Source organism: Plectropomus leopardus, chromosome 6 (assembly GCF_008729295.1).
Source record: "Plectropomus leopardus isolate mb chromosome 6, YSFRI_Pleo_2.0, whole genome shotgun sequence".
Taxonomy (NCBI): Eukaryota; Metazoa; Chordata; class Actinopteri; order Perciformes; family Serranidae; genus Plectropomus; species Plectropomus leopardus.
In genome coordinates this window covers 26,225,161-26,248,793 of record NC_056468.1, presented here as the reverse complement: position 1 = coordinate 26,248,793, position 23,633 = coordinate 26,225,161, and the positions used below count along the sequence as shown (strand labels likewise).

At 38.7% G+C, this 23,633-nt stretch overlaps 1 protein-coding gene across 1 annotated transcript in view; it reads right to left on the bottom strand.

The window, feature by feature from the left end:
* gpat2 (glycerol-3-phosphate acyltransferase 2, mitochondrial) overlaps positions 1-23,633 on the bottom strand; it is a 149,827-nt gene that overhangs the window by 33,912 nt on the left and 92,282 nt on the right. Inside the window, exons 4-10 of the mRNA XM_042488786.1 lie at positions 15,382-15,485; positions 11,312-11,422; positions 9,685-9,755; positions 9,473-9,583; positions 8,888-9,010; positions 4,006-4,105; positions 465-598 (exon numbers count right to left, since the gene is read on the bottom strand). Coding sequence (XP_042344720.1) covers positions 465-598; positions 4,006-4,105; positions 8,888-9,010; positions 9,473-9,583; positions 9,685-9,755; positions 11,312-11,422; positions 15,382-15,453 — 722 coding nt within the window. The 5' untranslated portion in view covers positions 15,454-15,485. The remainder of the gene's footprint in view (positions 1-464; positions 599-4,005; positions 4,106-8,887; positions 9,011-9,472; positions 9,584-9,684; positions 9,756-11,311; positions 11,423-15,381; positions 15,486-23,633) is intronic.

The following is a 23,633-nucleotide window of genomic DNA, read 5'->3' as shown; positions in this document are numbered from 1 at the left end:
TAGAATCTGTAGATCATTTCTTGACACAGCAGACCTACGTTTACCTATGTGTCTTGGAAGAATAAATTGATCGAGTCAGCAACTCACTGTGAACTTTAAAACTCATGGATTGATAAAAAAATCAAACCAAGATTACGCAGACTGGACCAAGAAGATGAGGATGAGGCACCAAGGTTACGCTTGATCACTGAGTGAAGGTTGTCAGGAGCAATAATAATTTAAGAAACTTGCAGCAATGACGCATCTTCACACTGTGTTTAAATTAGATTGACCTGCCTGAATATGAATACAACTGATAAATTTAGCACCTCGTGCCTGGAAAAAAGGGTATCTGAATGCATTATTTGTAAGGGGGAAGGTATTATATGTCTACTTGTATGCCTCTGTGTGTGTGTGTGTGTGTGTGTGTGTGTGTGTGTGTGTGTGTGTGTGTGTGTGTGTGTGTGTGTGTGTGTGTATGATACCTTATGGTGGAGCTGCTAATGCGGAGCGGACAGACAGTGTATGGGACTCTCAGATTGTGACAGAAGAGCACCAGAGGGATGAGAGCACAGTCCACGGCGCTCTGACGCAGATGCACATAAACCAGCGGAGATCCCTGAATTACAGGACAAAAGAAGCTTTAGATAAACAAGAATCTTCACATTGTCATTCGTTAAGACAACAATGTCGGGCTGCGCAGAGGTGGTGCACGGATTAGGAGAGTGATTCTGTGGCCACATATTCAATCAATATTATAATCAAGCAAAGCTTCAGATAGTATCAGGAGAATAGGATGTCCGGAAAATACATTTATAATTTAAACCCAGAAGGAGTTATAAAAATGCACACAAAGATTAAGGTTATACGTGGACAGTATGTTAAAGTAACTGTGTGCACTGTAGAAGATGACAACATACTGTGCAGATTTTTATTTCAAGGTCAACAACAGCTGTTATTCTCCACAGTATGCGGCCTTTGAAGTAGAATTTTGTTAAGCTAATATTTCAAACTCAGTTATATATATCAAGCTGAGTAAAAGGAGGGAGATAAAACATGATTGTACTTGTGCGGATCCGCTCGTGTTACTACAGTAAAAAAAAAAAAAAAAGACGTTTCTGCAATAAAAGTGCTGGAATATCAAAACGTGTAAGTATTGAGTCTTTTAAAGCCACAACAAAAACATGTTTTTTACTTTATTTCAATGTTCATCATCTTTTAGCTATCTGGCAAACTTGTCCCAGAAATCTCAAACGACTCGGAGTTTCCGGTTTATCAGTTGGTAATGAATCAGTGCACAGTAAATAAAACAGTAGAATGAGGACAGCTAAAGCCCTATTTGCACAGGACTAGTATTACCAGGAGACCTCATGTGACTTAGAAATTACCCTCCCTATGTCTGTGTTGCTGCAGCGTATTCACATGGGATAAGCACAGTCTGTATTTTACTTGAATTTACTGACGTTATCCCCCAGATATGATGCGCACAGTCATCTGTAACTCCGCTCTGAACACAGAAACACTTTGCAGCACCACAAGCGTTGATGTACAGTGTTAACCTCATCTTTTCTTTTTAAATGTGGGTTAAACAAACAGGATCGGTTCTTCCACACGTTGTCACATGTCATCCACCTCGTCATGCTTTGAGGTTTCACTCTTCTGATGGATTTGAACTCGCTCTTTCTGCAAATGGTCCATGAGCCTCCTACGCCCCAAATGAGCTGTAATCAGCTGTAATAAGGAAAAGATCACCTAAAGCCATATTGATAAAGAAATCCTGGTAAAATAATCACAAACTCACTACAAAGATAAAGTATATTTGTAGTAAAAGAATATAAAAAATAAAATGAAATCTAAAACAGAAGGAGGACAACTTCACTGAATTCTATTCTCTAGAATAAAAATCCTCAACAAAACATCTGAACAGCGTGTGAGTCATGACGCTTATAGTGCAACATTTTCTCATGCTTTGAAAAGTTCTACTCCAGAGAAAGTCAGAGTAACCATAGAAACTCGCTACTATTGAGAGTATTTTCAGCGCTTCATCTTAATGCCAGACAGTGATTTTCAACAGGAAAATGAAGCCTTTAACAGCCCTGAACACAGGAGCTGCTGGTCTGCTGCTGCCTAAAACAGGTAGTTTGTCTTATTGTGTGACTTTGGAGTTTGAAAGGGTTAGATTCACCAAAGTCACATAATAATGCAAACTAACCGAGCCAGGCAGTGGATGACCAGCAGCTCCTGTTTTCTGCAAGCTAAAACTCAGTGTTTTTGTCATTGGAGTCTAGTGGCTTGGAAGGAAAGGTGAAGCAGTGATAATACTCTCAGTAAAGCATGCACTTAAACTGATAATGATTCTTTTAGGTGGTACTTTTTTAGGTGGTAAAAATATGTTTTGTTGCTGACCCAAACCCACAGCAGCACACTGCTTAGTTTATGTGTCAGTACTCCAGCCTGCTTCTCCAATCGGGGCTCCTACAGCTTATGGCAAGTTATATTTAAGACTCTTTAAGATTCTTTTTATGCCACTTGAAGTAAAATTTAATGCCAATTTTACAATAATCAAAACCAAAAAAAACAAAAAAAACAAAAACAAAAAAAAACATGAACCGACAACAATCACTTACAGTTAGGGACAATTTCTGTGAAATATTTACCTAATCATAAAACATTTTGATCTAGTTAAAAAGTTAGACAATCTGCTTAAAATGCTGGAAATATTAAACCTTTCTAGAGTCAAATATGTGTAAAACAATGACCATATGCTATTAAATATTGAAGCATCTATTTAGTTTGCCTTAAAAAAATAGCTTGCTCATTTGTCATTTGATTGGATGGTAAATGTAGGTGAGTGCTGTCGGTTCCTCTAACCTGATCTGTGTAGTTAAATTTGGTAAATTGTTAAAAATTATATTTTTCAAATTATTTTGAAATTTCACGATGCAATATCAGAAAAATGTAATATCTTCCTCCTGATGTTTTCATATTAAAATGTCTTAAATCAATCCTTATAATGTTTTAAAAATGTTTAAGACATTTGGAAGATTGATTTAAGACATTTTAATACTAATTATGGCCTTGTTTTTAGATGAAAGAAATGAATGCCTTTTAAGACTTTTTAGGGATCTGTGGAAACTGGGGGCAAGCTGACTGACATCTACTGTATGTGATAAACTGACTATGGATAAACCCCCATATGAATGCCCATATCTACTGACTGTCTACACAGGGTGCAAGACGAGAGACCAAGACCCTGCGCATGCTCCCCAATTTGTTTTTACATTTGTATAGTTTAGGTGCTGCGAAAAAAAACACTTAACACATAACTTTGTTTAAAAAATGACTAATAAATCTACGTTCTTCTTCTACCTTCTAATAGCAGGGAAAATCTTGACATGATGTATAAAATCCTGAATATGCACTGACAACCAGCTGACAGCCACTGAAAACTATAAGCACCACTTGAATAATTTCTCGGTGGTTTTGCCTTCATGAATGTAATCGACTGCATTTCAGTGAGATCTAAACTGAGGACATACTTCACTGGATTCATTCATGCCCATCTTGAACTCTGCAACAGCAGCCTGGCTCAGACTTATTTACTTGTATTTATTTAGTCAGCCATGTAATTAGAGTTGTGTTGTCTTCAGTGAAAAGTGACAATAATTAAGTACAACAAAACAAGTTGGAACTTTTAGGTATTTGTTTACAGACTTTTAAAAGTAATCGTACATTTAATTCACTGAAACATATTCATATATTCTACCTTGAAATGTAGGAAACAGTGGCTGTGTACACACTGGGTTGCAGCTGTTTACCATCTCATTAGACGGCTGAGCACATCCTGAGTGTGGATGTGTGCGGAGCCACAACATCGTCGTATCTGTGTTGTAAATACAAAGTGTACTTTCCATGTTTCGTAGGACGAGTTGAGTAGCAGTTTATGGTAACACATCTAATCATCTGTGAGTATATATAAAAAAAAGGGTTTGCATAATGTATGTGTGTGTTTATGGATACTTGTACCTCTTGTGAAGCTCGGTGCAAAGCCGGCAGATGGTTGAGGTTAACTTGAATACTTCCAAACACAGAGGGAAACATCTTCAGCATCACCCAGCCTAGGAGTCTAGCCAGGAGAGGATAGTGGGTGGAGAGATGTATAGAAAGAAGAGGACAAAAAAATTAATGACCAGAGATATGGAGGAGGAGGGGGGGATGTACACAGGGGAATAAAAGACAGAGATTGTGGTGAGGCTAAAAAACGGCTGCCGATAAAGTGATGTGAAGCAAAAGGGGGCTCTTGCAAAGAGGATGGAATAAAGTGTGACAACATGTAAATGAGATAGATGGGAACGAGACAACATGAAGAGGGAGAGGACGAGAAAGAAACTGATGACATAGGGGAAAAGCACAACAAAAAAGCGATAAAGAGGGGTGTGTGTGGGGGTGACAGCTGTAGATAGAGACGAAGGCTGAGGCAGTAAATGAGGGAGAGGGAGAGGGAACAGGAGAAGAAAGAGAGTACAGGGCAGATTTTGAAGGGAGATTCCTGAAACAAAAAGAAAGCCTAAACGAAGGTTGTTTTTTTTTTTTTTCCAGAAGAGCCACAAGTATTCACACCATTTCTGGAGACATTTCACAGAAGACTCCTTGTGGCTACACTGTAAAATCCAACAAGTTGATTTTAAATAAATAATAAATAAAATAGCCTTGGAAACCAATTGCCTTGAAAAAGAGAAGTAAATATAACTATTAATTTATGTTAACTTTATACCTAATTGTTAAGTTTACACAAAATCTGGTCGTATTTTATTTAATTTTGTATAATTTTAATTTAAAGTTGCAACTTAAAAATGACACGAGGAATTGCCTCGTTCTTTCAAAGTGTTTGCAACTTCAGTAAACCAAGTTAGTCTGACTGAACTTGGTCATCATCAAAGATCTGCAAGTTCTGTTTTGTTAACATGTTTAAGAAAATATAAATATGACTGACTTGTTTGCAGCCAGCGTGATACAGATATATAGCACAGTAAACTTGTTTTACTTAAGCTGCTAAAACTGAGATTATTTTGATTAAAATTGTCATTTTTAAGTTGCAACAACTTCACAAAATCAAGAAATACGACTTAATTTAAAGTAAACTCAACAATGAGATACAAAGTAAACATAAATTAATACTAATAATTATATTTACTTACATTTTTCAAGGCAATCGGTTTCTTAGATTTTTTTTTTTTTAAAGTAAAATCAACTTATCAGATTTTACCAACACCCAATTTCAATTCCAAACACAACCCGCATCTTTTCACCCTGAGAGATCGAAGTGGGCTGCAGGGACAAGCTCACGCCTCAACAACCGTCAGTTATCTTGAAGGGCATGGCTGACTGATGCAGTCACACACCAGTAAACATATAAAACATGAGCAGTCTGAAAAACATCCTACATGTCCAGTAGATCAATAGATATAGATCATATTTGTAGTAGGGCACAACAACATATTTATTTCCTTAGGAGACTGAGATCAGTTGGAGCCAACAAACAGATCCTGTTGTTTTTCTAATCTATAATCCAGAGTGTGATGCAGTATGGTTGTCTTCAGTTTAAAACTAAACTGGCTACACTGCTGCATGTCTGCTCAAAGACTGTGGGTTAAGCACTTGAGTCAAGTTTTCAAACAGTGTATAACAAAAAACGTTGTCTCTGGTTGGTAATAGTACGTCTGATCCCTCTCACACGTTATTTGAAGAATATCAGCTTTTGCCATCACACAGGAGATTTAGAGTCCCAAAGGCTCGACAGACAAGGTTAAGAAATTCTTTAGTTCCTCAGTCTGTCAATCAATTCAATCACAGTACGGCTTCTAAGTAGCCTCAGTGAACGTGAGTCGAACACTGGATGTAATAAGTAATGAGTAATATGTTGCACTGCATCCACTTTTTGTAATGTCTGTTGTGATTTGTAATGTTTGTTGGATGATTTTGTTGTTTGGTTAAGTGAGGTTTTTTATTTTCTTTTTTATTTGTGTGTATTTATGTGAAACAGTTGACGTCCTGGGACGCAAGATCGATTTCAGAATTATTTCTGACAATAGAGTAAAGTCTAAACTAAATCTAATCTAATCGCACAATGTATGCATAATTTCTGTGTTTGTCTTTTCCAGTTGGCAGGAAACCTTAAAAAATCCTATTTTATGTAAAGCAGCAAAATGGCACAAGTAGCTCAAGCCATCCCACTTTTCTTTATTTTGACGTTATAAACGTAATGTCAGGGCCCATTAATCAGAGCGTGCACGGCTACATGTAAACTGCAGTGTTAGTGGAATATCAGGGTTCGCACACATTTTGAAACTTTTCCATGACTCCTCATCATTTCTTTTCCCTTGCCCCACTTGCCCTGCATTTTTCAAACTTATAACATTCAAACTCTATTCAATCATCATGTCAGCTAGCTGGCATACATGAAGGGAGAAAAAGGAAGAGACGTATGTGTTGATTTACCAAACTGTCACACGTCGACGTATATCAGAACTACGTTACTTCGTCATCTCCAGAAAATAAATCTGCACTATGTTACGTTAAGTGGAAGGTTAAAACTACTAATCTTACAATTTCATTACACAAAATCCATGACTTTTCCAAAGCTTTCAATCATTTTTACTTATTCCATGACTGTGAAATTCCATGTCTTTTCCAGGTTCTCCTTGTAATGAGGGCAGAAACCTGAAAATTTCGTACATGCAAACCTAGTGATTGTAAGGTGACTGGTATATTGAGCAGCTTTCATCAGTTTAAATAATCAGCCAAAAAATGAGCAACTTTATTAGAAAATATTTTGTTCTTTGATTAAAATAAAAGTTGAAGCTTGTGAAAATAAAAACAGGAACATTCTGTTGTACGCTATTGGCAAGATGAAACTGAACACAGAGAAAATTGCTACCACATTCCAGATAAATCGGGTTATTTTCATATTCTTGGTTAAATTCAATGACTTTGCTGTGTTGTCTTGTTTTTAATTGAACAACAAATCATTTCTGTATTTGCTAAAGTGATGCTTACTGCTTTGACTGGCGTCTTCTCCATAACGTCAGCAGCTGATGCCCTTGGGGGTATAGCAGTACTTTAAGGATAAGGCTGGTAGTGTTCTGTGTTTTTGTTATTATCAACACGAGGAGACAGAGGCCGAAGGTCCGTCTCTCAAAAGACATTCAACTTTTTGTGCCTGTCTCTGTTGGAGCCCATTTGTTCTTTCTGAAGAAGTAAATCTTTAAAAACAAGTCCAGAATATAAACTTCCCTAAATCAGCTGGGCACTGCAGCCTTTTTAAACACATTCCTCAGCAATGAGTATTTATGGCAGCAGGATGGTGTGTGTCCATGTCCTTCAAAATGAAAAATTCACATAAGGCAGTGCAACGCTGCAGCCTACTAATTCATTTTAAGCATTTTTGGACAACCAGAGAAATCTTTATCACAAAGGGACAAGCTTTATCTGGCTTTGGCTACACAAACAATACTTGTTAGTGTTGTTTAAGGTCTTTTTATGACAATGGCTGTGGGTACATGGGCAATATTTCTTCAATCTGATTGAAATCTTTCTGATGAGAGGTCCCAACTTAACTGTTTACACGGAGGCAAAAAACAGTCATAATTATATCTTTATATGCCCAGAGGCATTTGAGAATATAACTTTGTTAACTAGACATAAAGTAGCTCAGCCTGCAGTGAAGAGTCTAATCTGCCAGAAATATAAAAGACGTTTTTTGAGGGTTTTTTTTACAACCGCACATAGAAAACTTTTTTTTTTCAATACATAAAGTCTAGAAGAGGAAGAAGTGGTTACACGTGTTAAAACGATTTAGTGATAAATAATTTTAAGCGTAACCCTGATAGTTTTCTGTAGCTGTAAATTACAGATGTCCCCTAAACATCTTACAGGCAGATCGGTGAAGGCTATTGCTACTGGTCCGATCTTAAATTGTATAAATAATGGACGTAGCTACTGTGATGTCACCCACCGTTTTGTGGACTGCTGTTTTGAAGCTTTGAGTTGGCACTGCCACCATTGCCACTTTGGTATTTTACAGCCAGAAGTGACCATATTTGAATGACAGATTGGAGTTGAGGAGGTTTGAGGATAGTCAAGCAGTCCCACCCTTAATTATGTTTAACTTTAAGCCTCAATAAAATGTAAATGGGGGAGTTATATAAAAATTCACCCCCTGTTTAGTTATCATGAATGTTGATCAGCTAAAGAGACCAAAAGCATTTTTGTAAGACGCTGTAAACCATAGACTGTATAAATGATGGACGTAGCTACTGTGAAGTCAGCCATTGGTTTGTGGACCTCCATTTTGAAGCCTTGAATTCAATATTTTGGCCCCTGCCATCTTGGTTTTTTGGAGCCAGAAGTGACCATATCTGGATGAAAGGCTGGCAGTTTTGGGGAGTGAGCAGTGAGTAAATTGGGCATTTAACATGGAGTCTATGGGGACTGATTCGCCCGTGGAGACAGCACCACGTAGCAATTTGATGAACTGCAGTTTTTGGCACTTCCATTTGTGTAATTTTTTCAGCCGTGTACGCTGCTGCTTGTTATTTTTCATTGTATTTTTTTTTCATGATTGTGTTTTTTTTTTGATACCCTCCTGTAAAAATAATTCCTCTTATGGGACAAAAAAGATAATGAACATCACAACTCTACTTCTGCCTCAATCTCTCAGATAATGTATATTGTATCGTATTTATTTCTTGTTACTTCTCTATGACAGGGTTGAACAGTGCAGCTGGAAATCAATACACAACAGTATTTTATGAATAAATAAACAACACTGCCTGAATCTTGCCCATTGCTCATCAGACCCCCCCCCACACACACACACACACACACACATAAACAAACAGAGACGCACCGTATGAGGCCAGGGGAGATGCAGGTGTTAATGAGGGGGAGGAATGGGGAGAGGTGGCTGAGCTGCCCTCGGCTGTCTCCCTCCTCGGATGCTTTATGCTCTGCTGCAACCGCCGCCTTCACCCTGAAACACATGGTCACAGGACAGCAGGGTTAACACATCACAAAGCCTCTTCTGTCCTACATGCAGACAAACACCCGCCTCCCAGTAAAACAACAACAACATCCCTGAGTAAAGAGGTTACATTAAGGTTAAACTCAATTACACCGAAGGAGAGAAAACAACAGATACAAACTGGAGACTCTGTGACAGAGATACGGAAAGTGTGACGACAGTCCAAACTTATCCCATTTCTCTTCATTCAGTCTGCACAGACCCCATGATGGCCTTCATTTTCTATATCTTTGTTTGTCTCTGTTATCTCCTCTCTTCCTCTCTCTCTCCCTCTCTTCAGAACTGCAGGGCCCGTTTCATTTTCTGTATCTCTGCCTATCATTTATTTACTCTCCTCTGGCATCCCTCCCCCTCCTCCCCCCCATCCCCCTCCCCCCCCTCCTCCTCCTCCTCCTCTCTCCCCTCAGGTACCTGTTGCTCTGACAGACTCTCTCCAGTCTGTTGCTAACAGGACTCGCGTACACCTTGCACCCACTCACAAACAGCACGCAGCACACCCTCCGCACTAGCCAGCCTCTATACCTGCGATACAAAACACACAATGCAGAGGCAGAAAATGTGCATGGGTGAGTGCAGGAACATTTTGCATGAGCAAGCCACAATACTGTAGATTTTATCAATACCTGGTGTGTGTCTCATTGACAATCAGCAGGTTTTGAAAACCAAGGTAAGAGGTTTTTCCAGGCTTCTTACGCTACAACCCAAACAAAAACACACACAGACAGGTGACCAGGGTGTTACGACAACATGTGATATACCATAACACTGTTGAATACTGCAATGATGATATAACTTCCGACAAATAAACAAATATTAAAGTACACAGTTTTAATGTCTTTCTGCTTTAGGTTTGCGCTGCTAACATAGACAATGCAGTGATGCTGATCTGCCTTTCCACAGAATCCACAGGTGGTCATTTCAGCAGGTCCCCATTCAAATTTTTTATTCTTTTTTTTTTGGAAAAAATGTAGTGTGTACTCATTTTTTTATTATTTGATTCTAATAATGCTATTTGAATATGTACCTGTAATCTGAATACAATTCCCACATCTGAAAACTTTATCTATTTAGGTTATCTGTTTTAAACTTTATCAAAACCTCTGTCTATCTATTCATCTTTTAGGGCTTTTTAATTGCGTTAATCGCCAGCCGACATTCCTGTCTGTAAGAGGCTGTACAGGTCAGAGTTTTAAAGCCAGAGCGATGATACTGGTATCATATGAAAGAATCCAGTGGTTCCCACCATGTCAGACTAAGTTCTCAGGGAAGATTTTGGCGATAGAAAACCGGCATGGCCATTTCACAGGGAACCCTTGACCTCTGACCTCATGATATCTGAATGAAAATAGGTTCTATGGGTTCCCATTACAGACATGTCCACTTTTTGTTAGTCCCATGCAGTTTTTAGCTCTCATTTGATTCCTAATCAAGACAATGTAGTAAGAATTGCTTTATCTCGTCAATATGGACTTTAAAACTGTTGTGAAATGCAAAATAATGGATTTAAAACGTGATTAAAAATGCAAAAAATTGGCATTAACTATTGAAATTTTACAATTAATCACAGTTAAAACAATTAATTGTTTGACAGCACTAGTATATTTACATACAGTCTACGTACAACACATTATTAAAAATGTTACATTTTGAGCTGGGATTAGAGAGCACCAAAATCATCCACCCAGTATGAGGCTAATCAGATGTGTTGTATGACTGTGATTTGTGACATTCCCAAAGAAACAGCAGCTATTTCAATATCTTACTTATAAATTTAGTTTTTCAACATAGAGAGAAATATGGTGATTCTCTTTCATTCTAGAGTTTTTATGTTTTCTTTTCACTTATTGAATTGATGAAAAAAACAACAGCAACAACAAAACTGGTTTTTCGCAAGATATATAATATGCCTGAAAACAGCAGGTGTCGTTGATAACATTTTTTCAGTACAGCGCGTCCCCTGGACAGTAAAACAAAAGGGCTACATCTGATTGGCCAAATATATTGACATGCAGGGAGTGCATCCCGCATGCAAATATACTATTCATCACAGTTCTTCAGTCTTTGTAATAACAGCAGATGAAGCTGAAGGATACCATTCGAATAAGGATATTTACTTAAGCATCTTTAAATTCACTAGTCTCAGTGCATCATGTGAAGTCAATATACTTTTCATTTTATTAATTTCTCATCATTAACCTTTCCTCTCCTTTCTCTCTCTGACCTCCTCCGGCCTCTATGCTGCACACTCACCAGACTGTCGGGGGTGCACTGGTGGCAGCACTGGCCAACAGTCGGTCTGAATTTGCCGAGACACTGAGGAACCATTTTCAATTTTTTCTTGATCTTCAATGCCCAAGACAACTGAGAGGGAGGAAAACAAAAAAATGAATTACACCAAGAAGCTGTCACATGCAAAGGGACTGCAACCACAAGTGTTACTTTTATTTTGTTCACCTCAATTATATCAGTGAGGCTAAATAACAGTAAACTCTGTGAACTATATCCTCCTACAATAGAATCACCTCGATAAACAGGTTTAACTCAACATTTGGAGGTGGGATTTATTTCAGGATTGTTGTATCAGACTACATTGGTTTTAGCTTGGTGTACCTAATAAACTGGGAACTGAATATATGTGGTAATTCTTGGAGCCTGGACTCTCTAGTGGAAAATCAGAGAAACCTAATCTCCACAGCTTGATTTCTCCAGGAGAGTGTCCATGTCTTGGCCATGTATATGCATGATAGGGTTTCTAATCTTTTCTTTTTTAATGAAAACTTTAAAGATTGGCATTTTTAATAATTTCCATATTCAAGTATTCATTAAATCAAAAGTCAAAGTCCAAAGGAATATGGGTGAATGTATCCACTTTATAATCACACTTTAATGAGTAACTTTAATTGAATTGCATATTTTTTTAGTAAATTTAACAGATTTCAACTACATTTATTTGTTATTAGTGTTATTTAATTTTGTATTTGTAAGTACTCGTGTACTTACAATATGAAATGCATTTATTGAACTACAGGCTTCATTTAGCCTTTTAAGTCATAAATTCATTCCAGCATAGGAAAAACCAGCAAACTTTCTGTTCGGTTAGACGCAGCACTAAGGGACCGTCTCTGGAGCTTGTCTCCTCGTCTCCTTGTCAGTTCAACATCTGCCTGTCAGTGTGAGCTAACACAGCAGCAGTTTCGAACACCCAACAGCTCGACTTTGTTGTTAAACTTTTTAATAAATGTTGACAGACGTAAGCTGTGTGATCCAAACAGTTAGCCCTGTCACTGCCTGTGTGACCAACTGTCCCCAGCATGGAGCTCACACTCCTGCAGCAGTTGTCCTCAAGTGTCTCATGATAAACAGAGAGTAACAGCAGACCAAGGAGGCTGAGGAGGTGATTGAAGCAACAAGCTGCATGCAGGTCTACAATGAAATAGGATTTTACCCATCTAAATATTAAAATATTTTTATGAAAAGTCATGTTTAAATGTGGGAGGTTTTGCAGCGATTATGCCATACATTGAACAAATAATGACAGCCAAATTGAGCACTCATGCCCATCCCTAGTAAAATATGCCTGAGAAAGACAGGGACACGCAACAATATCACTGTGACAGCAGAGCAGTGGCATCAAAGGAAAGACTGTTACACAAAGCAATGCATCTTTATATCAAAAATAATTCCAACCACTCAAACTAATACAAAGTAGACTCCAAAAGTCTTAAGTCAAATTTTTACCACAGCTGAACAGTTTACCACATTCACTTGTTCATTCACCGCACCTTACCTGTAAAAAATCATTAAGCCAATCATATCAATGTCTGCCATACCTGTGACACATTTCAGTGCAGGAAATAAACGTTATTTTCTTTCTGAAATCAGAGCGACTCTACTATACAGTATGAAGCCTGTTAACCAGCAGTGAAAATGCTGTCAATATAAAAATGCTTGATGTCAAACATTCAGTCTTACTGCCCAGTTTAAAACATTTAAGAAAACTAATAAAAAAAGTAATCAAATGTAATAAATTACATTAATTTGATGACATAATCTAAATATTTACATTGCTTTATACATTTTTAACAGGTTTACTAATAACCTGTAACATATGACATTTTAAAACTAACCTTTCAAACATCTGAAAGTCAGCCAGCTACATTTGATTTCCCCAATTTCTCAGAAACATAACAGCACTGGTAAATTAAAAAGAGGGAGAGCAAATAGCTATTTTTAACGCTTCTGTTCTTTTCTCCTGATTTTATTTTGAGTTTGTTATGATTTCTGTGTTGCTGTGATTGGCCTAACTCTGAATCCAGGGGAGCGTGCAACTTGCAGTGCTGTAAATATTAATAGAGGGCCCATATGAGACCTGCTATCAGGCAATCAGTGCACATCAGGCATAAACAGCTCATGCACCGAAGCACAGGCCAGACTGTGGACTGTATACTAATCAGACTTCAGGTCTCCTGCAGCACATTGACTGCTGGTCAGTTGTACAAATATTTGTGTTATGCAACTATACCCATTAAGTATCATGCAGTGTGTGTGTGTGTGTGTGTGTTGTTACTGTGCCTTAAATTAAGTGTTTGTTAGGATTCAGACCTATTACCCCGTTCAGACGACGTTAGCTAATGAATCTCCGAAAATCAATGACACTTTCTCCTAGTTGAATGATGATGATGGATTCCAGAAAACACAGCAGCTGACTGAAGCGGCACCTTGCCAAGAAAACGTCCACTTAAAGGCTAAACATTACCGTATTGACAAAGAGCCAACCGAACTATCAGTAATGTTAATAACCATACTAATTTAGATAACAAGTGTGTTGTGTGCTACCTTATAACCTTGATGTAGAGTCCCTTTGGGAAAAATTGTAATATTGGGCTTTAATAATAAAATGGACTTGGCTTGAAGTAGAAACATTGAGTGCTACAAGTGTGAAGGCCAAGTTTTCGTATCATCAGGCTAAAAACCACATCCCATCGAGCTGTTAAAGGATTACTTTGATAACAGTTTTTTTCTGTTTTTGACCAGAGTTAAATAAAGGAGACTGATGTCTGTGCGTTAAACGATGGGTTCAAACTTTTCTGTCTTAAAGGACCATAACAGTAACAAGGTTCCTACTGCGTAGGGCAAGTGGAGTTTTAAGACTTTTAAGACTTTTTTAAAATGTAACTTGGAATAAAAGTTAAGATCAATGTTACAGTATCCAATATTGAAAGAAAAAAAACACCATAAACCGACATCAATTACCTAGGTTAGAGAGAATTTTACTTTATTTTTAAAATAAATATTCAAATATAAAACATTTCTTTTTGGTGATGTTAATGCAAGAGACATTTGAAAAATTCTTCTTATTATTTTTAATGTTACCCATTGTGTTGAACTTTTAAAATGCAATGTTGGAAAAACCATTCAATTCATAAAAATCCTACTTCCCACGTCTGAGCATTTTTAAGACTTTTTAAACATTAATTTAATACATTTTAATGCCATCTCAGGCCTTAAGTTTAGATTAATGGATTCAATGCCTTTTAGGGCTTTTAAAGGATCTGCTGGAAACATGAGAAAAACAGTAGATCTCACGTGCTAACTTGACAATAATGTCGCATCTGGCATTATTGAACATGACTTTTAAAAAAATACGGAGTACAGATTAAAGAAACAAGATGTGAAGTGTTTGTTTGTGAGGGTTAGAGGTGCTGGTTAGAGGGTTAGAGTCCTGTATCAGGTCAGTTACTTGCAGACACCTGGCAGGTGACCCCCTAAAAAAGGTGATTTGTTGGTGGTATTTTGTCTTAATTTTATATCCTGTTTCAGTTCTGCGTTTAACATAATAACAATAGGATTTACTGTTTTAGGTGAGGCGGTAGTTCTTGTGTCACAAAGTCGTGCAGAGTATCTTATTGGTTATATGTGCAGGTGGTGGACCGGGTGAAGCACAGCACATCGCAGTGCCAGTTCAGGGGTTGATCTTGAAAATCTGATCCCTGAAGTGGACTGGGCCAAGTTAGCTTTCAATTTTCAGTCTTTATAATAAGCTACACAGACATAAGATAGGTATTGTTGTTCTTATTTAACAGCAAATAAACAGATTTCCCAAAATGTCAAAGTATTAAAAATCCTCTTCATCCTCTGCTGGATCAGTATGACTCACTGACACATCACATCCTGTGATTTGGTAAACATCAAACAGAGTTAAGCACATTTGTTCCTGCATGTTTTCTCGTGATTGTGAAGAACAAAGAGTTTGAGATTGGTGCACATGGAGTAAAGTGGGAGATGACAGTGGGAGAGAGTCATGCAGGCAGTGTTCTTACAGCAGGTCTATTCTGTTGGATTGGTGGAAGGACCATGTCTTTGTTTATCCCGTCACTCTTCTCCTGCACCATGGTGAGCCCCCTGCAGACTTTCACTCAGAGACCTGCCACAGAAAAGATTTGGAGGAGGGGGGATCATATTATACAGTGTCACGTTAAAACGGTGCATTCTCACATTGTGTTGAATAATAAGGATTGTTTGTGAGCACCTGTGAATGTGAGTGGACAGTCATTTTAGGAGCTTTACAATACAAGACCAATTTTGTAGTTTTTTTAGATGGCAGTGCTTTCAGAAAAGGCCTCATCTTTTCAATTTTAGAAAATAAACACACATCCACTCATGCACACACAATCTTCGTGTGACATAAAATTTGTTTTGTCCTCTGGACCTTGGCAGGGGACAGTTGGCAGCACTCACAGATCTATCACCCTGAGCCCACAGCTACAATTTCACCCATCTAACCAGCACTTCTTCCCCTCCACCATCACAAATTCTCTCAAATTCTTAACCTTCCCTTCATTTTTTCCAGTTAAGAGAAAGCAGCTTCTTGCTGCTGGGTTTCCTTGTGTTCCATTGTTTCACTCTTATTGGACTTGTGACAAACTTTACTTTAAAAGTTTTGTGCTCACTTCTGCATGCAGGAAGGAGGAATAAAACAAGGACAGAACTGCCATTAAGAGATTAGAGATTAAAAGGAACTCGAGGCTGTCTTTGCTCAGGAACACACAGGTGCAGCAGGGCAAACACTCACTAGTGGGTTATAAATCATTAAATGCAGGGTACATAGCCATCAGCTGAAAAACAGCTCTTACGTAACTGATGCTGGTCCCTTGCCCGCTTGGAAACATAGTAATGAGACTTGGCAACATAGGTCACAATGTAATGCAATCTAGCTTAAATAGGTTACCTAATTGATAGCGTTGGCTGTGTCTAAGCTCAAATGAGTAATCATCTGAGATTAAGGTGGATTTAATACAGATCAAGAGGCAGCGCGCACTCTCCAAAGAGAGAGCTGCGGCAGTATAAAAGCCACCATCCTGAGAGCTGCTCTTTAGTTTTACGTAAGGCTTTGTTTCTACTACAAAAGGATGAAGACGTGGTCTGCTGTCATCCTGTGGCACAAACTCTCCTGGAATAAATCTCCCTGTGGTTGCACCCATCAGATTCAGAAGCCTTATTAGGTTCAATAGGAGACTTTTCCTGAGCATCTCTGTGTCCCTCTCTGTTGGTCTGACTCTGCCCCATTAATTCTGCTAATTAAAACTTAAGCCTCCCCTTTGGGAGATGCTCCAATTCAACTGGCTCAAGTTCCCACATTCATTATCAACCCTGGTGGGAGCAACGCTATTGATAAGAGGGTCCTGGGGCTCAGTAATGCTCCCTTCGCAGGTGAAGAGGGTGAAGAGGGTGACGAAGGAGACGAGGCAGCACAATGGATAGTAAAGGGTGTAAAAGTGTAAATTAAACAGAGAACCAGCAAACGCTCTAACAGGCTTATATAATCCACTCCAGAGGGAATACAGACCACATGGAAACAGCCAGAGACAGCAGTATGCCAAGGCCGAACCGGTGTAACACCACAATAACAGAGTTTCATTTTCCTCACAATCTTACTGGTCAGCAATCAACACATGAATTCACACTCGTTTCTCCTCATATTTATGCTTGCTTAGTTCATCCTCTGCCCTCAGAAGTTAATTGATCAATTATGGTCTTTAATTAATATGCTGTAGTTTGCTAATGTGATAGCCCAGGACCTAAGTGGGCCCATGATGGGAAAGGATTAAAAATCAGAAGCCATTAAGAGCTGCCAGGTCAGATTAGGCAGGAATTAATTTTAGAGCAGCAGTCAAAGAAGTGATGGTGGTTGTAGCCTTCAAGTCTATTCCCAAAACTGCTCAGTGATTAAAGGGAGCTTTAAACACACTTAGGGTCTACTTGTAAAGGAGAGACGACTGGAGAGTTCAGAAACTCAAGCAGATCAGACATCTTTGTCAAGTATATACTGTATATTTCAAGATTTTATTTGTTGATGTGGGCATATCACAAAGATTGGTATCAGCATGTGTGTTTTCTACTATGCGCCAATATGAAAACTTTCCAAAGGAGAAAAATATGCTTGGAGTGATTAAGAAATGGTGTCATTACATAGTTTTTCCAGCAGAGCGCGCTGCGATTCTCAGCACTGTGTGTAGCATATGTAACATTAGTGTGTTAATTAGAGTGTCTCAGCTGATCAGACAGCAGAGCAAAGTCAAGCGCTGTCTTCACGGTAATTTGCTGACTAGCTTTTGAAAAATATACTGGATAGTGAATAAACAATGACCCCATCATTCTCTCTTTTTAATATATATCAAATATAATGTTAACCTTGTCCCTGACAACCACCATGCACACTTGCTTATCAGTTATCATATCTTTTGCTATGTTAGCGAGGTTGCCAACCTTGGCCGACTATAGTTTGTCAGTACAGTCATTTAGCAGACTGAAATGTAAAAATTTAAGCATCTTTCTGCAGCTCAGTAGATGATGTGTGGAGATGGTTTGAACCTGCTAATTGTTGGCTTCAGACTACATTGTTACAAAGTTGGTAATGCAAAGTAAATAAACATCGTCCCCATCTTTCACTCTCCATGACAACAAACTTGTACTCGTTTTCTGCACGGCAGTGTTTCCTAATAATTGTGGCCTGCAAGAATCGAAACATCTGCCGCCACAAATATATTTTCTATTTTTGGAGCTGGACTGTTTATAAAAAGCACGATTAGAATTTATATACTATTCAGCTATTCGTTGCATCACACTCTCAGGGGCAGAAAACCGTGAGTTACTGTTTGTAACCATTAAAGTTATCAACCATTAACAGCATAATATTGACAGACGACATGTCTTGATAAGCAAGATAATGTGTTTTAGGTGGGTGTTCAATCCACTGAAATGATGGTTCAGACTTGAAACAAAGATATAGCATCAATCTCATAATTAGTTTGGCAGCGTAGAGAACAAGTGGTTTAGTAGAGAGCAGTGGTGAAAAATACATTTACACAAGTACTGTACCTCTGTGCAATGAGAGGTACTTGTATTTTACATTTCTATTTTCTGCTACCTCATACTTTTACTGCACTACATTTCAAAAAGAAATATTGTAGTTTTTACTCCATTCCATTTATGTAACAGCTTCAACTACTAGTTAGTTTTCAGACCAATCTGATTTGATGTACTGTTGCAAAAGTCTAATCTTTTCTCCTGTGAGTCTTAAAGGCCAGGGTGGTGTGTGAGTTTCTAAAGAACAAGATGACCATTGCAACACCTCAAGGTTGCACACAACAACAAAAGCCACATGGCTGAAGTCACTATGACAATATGTAACATGGCACACAATTACAAGTCAATAGAGTAGTTGCTTAGCTACTGTATGTACTGTGTGTTTATACCAGATGACTTTAAACAATCTGATCTGAAAACACTGAAGGGCAGCACTGCCATTATAGAGCTGACAAGAAACCAGATAGATAGTCATTGAATGCGACACAGTGAGTATAATACCAGCACATATATCACATACAGCAAATTAAAAAAAAACCCAGCCATCTGAGTTACAACCTGAGGTCTGTATTTCAATCTCTGTGTGAGTATCTGATTAAGAATCAACAAGGACAGGTCAGCTACATGTCACCCAGCTTTACAGTGAAATATGTTGAAAATATATTGAGAATATCTGCCAATTCACCATTAATTTGGAAAAACCCACATGCTGCTGAGCTCCACCAAATTCACAATGGAGCCGCCAAACACCTCGTGCAGTAACACCTTGTTTAAAGATCCAGTTTGTTTTGTATGCAGCCTTGGCGAAATTCACGCTGCATACAAATCCGTGTTTTTCTCCTTACTTGGAAAGAGTTCCTTGGAATTTTTATGGGGAAGATTCAGCAAAATCTACAAGTCTCTCTCTTGTAAAAGCCCTCGCAACACTGAACACCTCACAAACAACAGCAAGTGGCTTTTTCCCAGCTGCAACCAGCTAATTAGCCTAATGACCTGACAATCAAGCATCAAAGGCAACGACCAGGAAAGAGAAGCAAACCATGTTTGGACCACCTCCTGCTGCTGCTTTGGCTCATGACTTAATATGGTGACATTCATCTCTCCTGCAGGACACTCCCCTTGCCCCTTGTCAGGTTTTTATTGGTCTACTGTCACATGAATTTCTAACCAACCCACCTTAACAGGTGATCCCCTGGCTTGTATGTATATGGATTTATATGACTGGTTTATTTATGTACTTTTTTTACCTTCTTTTTAAATGAGGTTTGTTATATGTCTCTTGATGACCCTGATGAACGCCACAAGCCGAAACATGTAGGTCAAATAAAGTTGTTCCTCAAGCTACAAGTATTGCTGGAGCTCTTTGACCTCTAACGGGGACTGTCTGACTTAATCACAAGTCATGCATATCAGTCAGCTCATCGGTTGACCTTTACAACAACAGTTCACTTGGTCACAACATGTAACAGATGTAAAACATCTGTAGCCAACCTGTGACCACAACCACTGTGACAAATGTTTTTTTTTTGCTGGCAGAGTATTTCTATACTCTTTGTACTGATTTTTTTCAATCATGCCTTTGGCAAAGAAGACACAGAAGAGAAAATCTTGAGATAAAAAGTACTTGGTGATAGCGTCAACAGTGCGTCATTGACATGCTTATAAGGCTTCTTAAACAACCCAATGGGGAGCTAGGATTCTGTTTGGCAGGCAGATACGTAACACCACAGGGACATCAACGTGAAGGGCTTTCATTTTCAGTCTGTAGGTAAACCAGGCTATTCTGAAAGAATGTTAATATGGTAAACACACACAAATATGCACCTGGATGCATCAGCTGTTCCTGTTTCATCGCGCGCACAAACACACACACACACACACACACACACGCGCGCACACACACACAGGAAATCAATCTGTGAATTTAGAAGCTGTGCGTCAGCGAGCCACCGAGTAGCATTGATTTCCCAGAACAAAAGGAATTTTTCACCTTTACTATCTGCTCTCTTCCGCACTTTAGCTTCACACTGTTTTTGCTTCACTGTCCGCGATGCAGCGCTTGTAGAAAATCCTTATATAACACACTGACAGCCTGCAATGAAAATAAAAGCTTTTCACACTGCAACAGAACAACGACCAAATGTACCACTATCTGACTATAAATGGTATTTTTTATCTAGAATTTCAACACAGGACAAGGTTTATAACAGACTTACAGTATAATTCTATTAATACAAGAATTCCTCTGAAATTAGAGAACCACATAATCCTCTTTTAATGAAAATCAGCTGCTGCACAGTATGGCAAATATATTTAAAAGCTACATTTTGCCTAACAAAGGCAGAAATGGAATATAGTATAATTAGTATGTTTTCTTCAGTGTTTAATCACCTGGAAATAAGAATTGTAGTTTTTCCTATACTTCAGAATGAGCTGCTTACATTGGTAGAGGGTCCTCGTACATAGCCCAGAACAGAAAAACAAAACACTGGCTCCAGATAGGACCACTCGTGGTTTTGCCTCAGCCACCGTAGTTTGAAGCCCCTTCATAAGGCAAGCGCGGAAAAAAACATTTTTTTTTTTTTTTATCTTAAAACGTTAAACTGCTTTTTTCAGAGTTTTGACTGGTTTAAATGACTGAGTCCATTTGTTCTGAAGAGGAGGAGACCTCTGCGGATAAACTTGGCTCCAAGTAAAAACCTCCTGAACAATGAACATGAAGAAATTGTAACCCGGAGAAGTTTCAGCTGGTTGCAATCTGCAGTCCTCACTTCTAGATGCAACTAAAACTCCCTAAATCTTACAAATTGGGCCTTTATTCCCCCAGCATGCACCTGTCTGTTTACAAGAGTGCAAAGATATTTTTTTTTGCTTTAAAGTTTTTGTTTTTGTTACATATTCTGGTGCAGTCTGGTATAAAATGTATTTGTTGTATCTCAGCTGTCCTCTGGAAAAACAGTTCATACATTAATTAATTTTGTTAAACAGAACACTTGAGGCCACATATCCATGGCTCAACAAGAGTTTTCACATAATACGTCGGATTAGTAGTTTAATCAGGAAAGTGTAGCAGCGTGTGGACTGTGCTTGACTGACATCTCCCCAACTTTAATTAGATTTATTGTCTGTCAGGCATGGAAAATGTTTACAGAGTGTCCAAAATTAACTTTCTGACCCATCGACCAAGAGGAGCGGTAGATGGAAAAAAATAATTATAATAAATAAATCAAGTGGCAAAACATATTTTACACACCAAAATTATACATCACCTTTGTCACAGATATATTTGTTTCAGTACATTTTCTTGTTATAACAAGGTATTGCGTTTAATACAAAGTTAAAGAAGAGGTCACAGCAAAATTCTACCCAACACTTTTTAAATATATTGAACAAATCATCATCACAGCCTCAGCATGTGAACAGGTTCACTCACTCAGGTAAACAATGATGCAGTGTGCAGGACTTTTAATGTGAAAGGCGATGTGCTACGGTTGGTACTGTAGGAAACAAAGAATTTGGCGTATTGGTTTAGACTGTCGAGCGTCTGTTATTATTTTTTCACCTTTCATAGGTATTGGCACAACAATAGCTAGCAGCAGACCAGCGCCAAGTGATAGCTCAGCAGACAACCTGAGGCTCTGTGCGGTCAACAGTGCCACAAAGCTAAGAGCATCTCAAACAGTCAGTTTTGTGGCAAGACACATATGTAATGTGTGTGTGTGTGTGTGTGTGTGTGTGTGTGTGTGTGTGTGTGTGTGTGTGCGTGTGTGTCAAACTATGACACTGACACCACAGGAGCAGCGGAGCAGTGTGTCAGTAAATCATGCCAAAATGCATTAGAGAATCTCAGCAAAATGTATTTATTACATGACTATTTTGGCACAAACATTTACTCCCTAGTGTGGCAAATAGTCTTTCAAGATTTACTTGCCAAATGGAAAATATACCTAATTTTGGACTACCTTTGATATTTTTTCACTGGGGATGTCCTGATCAAGTTGTTTATTTTGCTCCATTCCAAATCTGAGTCCTTTATGCTTAGATATCTGCCAATACTGAGTCAAATCTGCCTTCTAAATTAGGCACATCTGATTTTTAACAGGATTCTTGATCAAATATTGAGGGTCTTGTTTGAAAACCATGACGCTGAATCGAAAGATGGCATGAATAAAAGTTTAACTGTGAGAATGTGACACCTGAAATTGCTGTGAAGCCATCAGCTAGAGAGAGGACCCATCACTTTGTTGGAGTTGTTAGAACAACAAAACACTCAGTCCACTCGAGCGTAAGTGGATACAGTGGTGTTTCAAAACAATGTTTCTCTCACCACATCAACAGAAACAAGCTCACAGAGAGTCCCCAAACTCACAACAGACAAGTTTAATTTTTGGCCTGCTACCGAGTTACTCACAGAATGAATGGTAATTGGTGACAGCTGATTACTGATTGATTAGTGTTTGAAAATGAGAAGTTGCTAGCTGAATGTTTTGCACACTACTCTTTGCTAATAAGAGACGACAGATAACAGATTTGTTACTGTCAAAACAGCTTAGTGAGTCTGTGTATTCTGCCAATTATCAGGTTGGTGTAAGTGAGTGAGGGAGCAGGGTTGGGACCCCAGTACAGATGATGCAGGCCACAGCGACAGCTCAGGGGTTTGTTTACTGAAGAGGTGATGCAAAAACTTACAGGTAAGCAGGCAGGTACAGGTCCCGGGCTTGAAGTCTTTAGGTTTCAGGTACAGGTAGGCAGGTAAGCAGGAGGGCAAAGGTGGCTTTAAAGCAAAACAAAAGCACATAACTAATTTAAAAGATAGAAACTTCAGTGACCTGACACTGTAAAAATGAGGCAGGTAGATGCAGGTTAGGAGGTGGGTGGGGAAGGACAGGCAGAGCAGAGAGGGGAAGTCAGAACAGGTGTGTAGAGGGGCAATCAGGTAATGGGTAAAGGAGAGATATTCCAAGGGCATCTGGTGGAAAAATGGGAAATAGCAATGAAGGTGCCTGGAGATATAAGACTGTGACTGAAGAGAGGGACTGAGGTCTGAGGAAGAATTTGTGAAACCCAAAGTTTTTCAATGAGGGCTGGGACACGCTCTTTGACCCCATGGGAACGATGGGGTGTTACACACGCACAATGTATCTGAACATCTGCAATGTGAGGGTTTTTTGAGTGTGCTTATTTTAGCACTTTGGGTGTCTGTTTC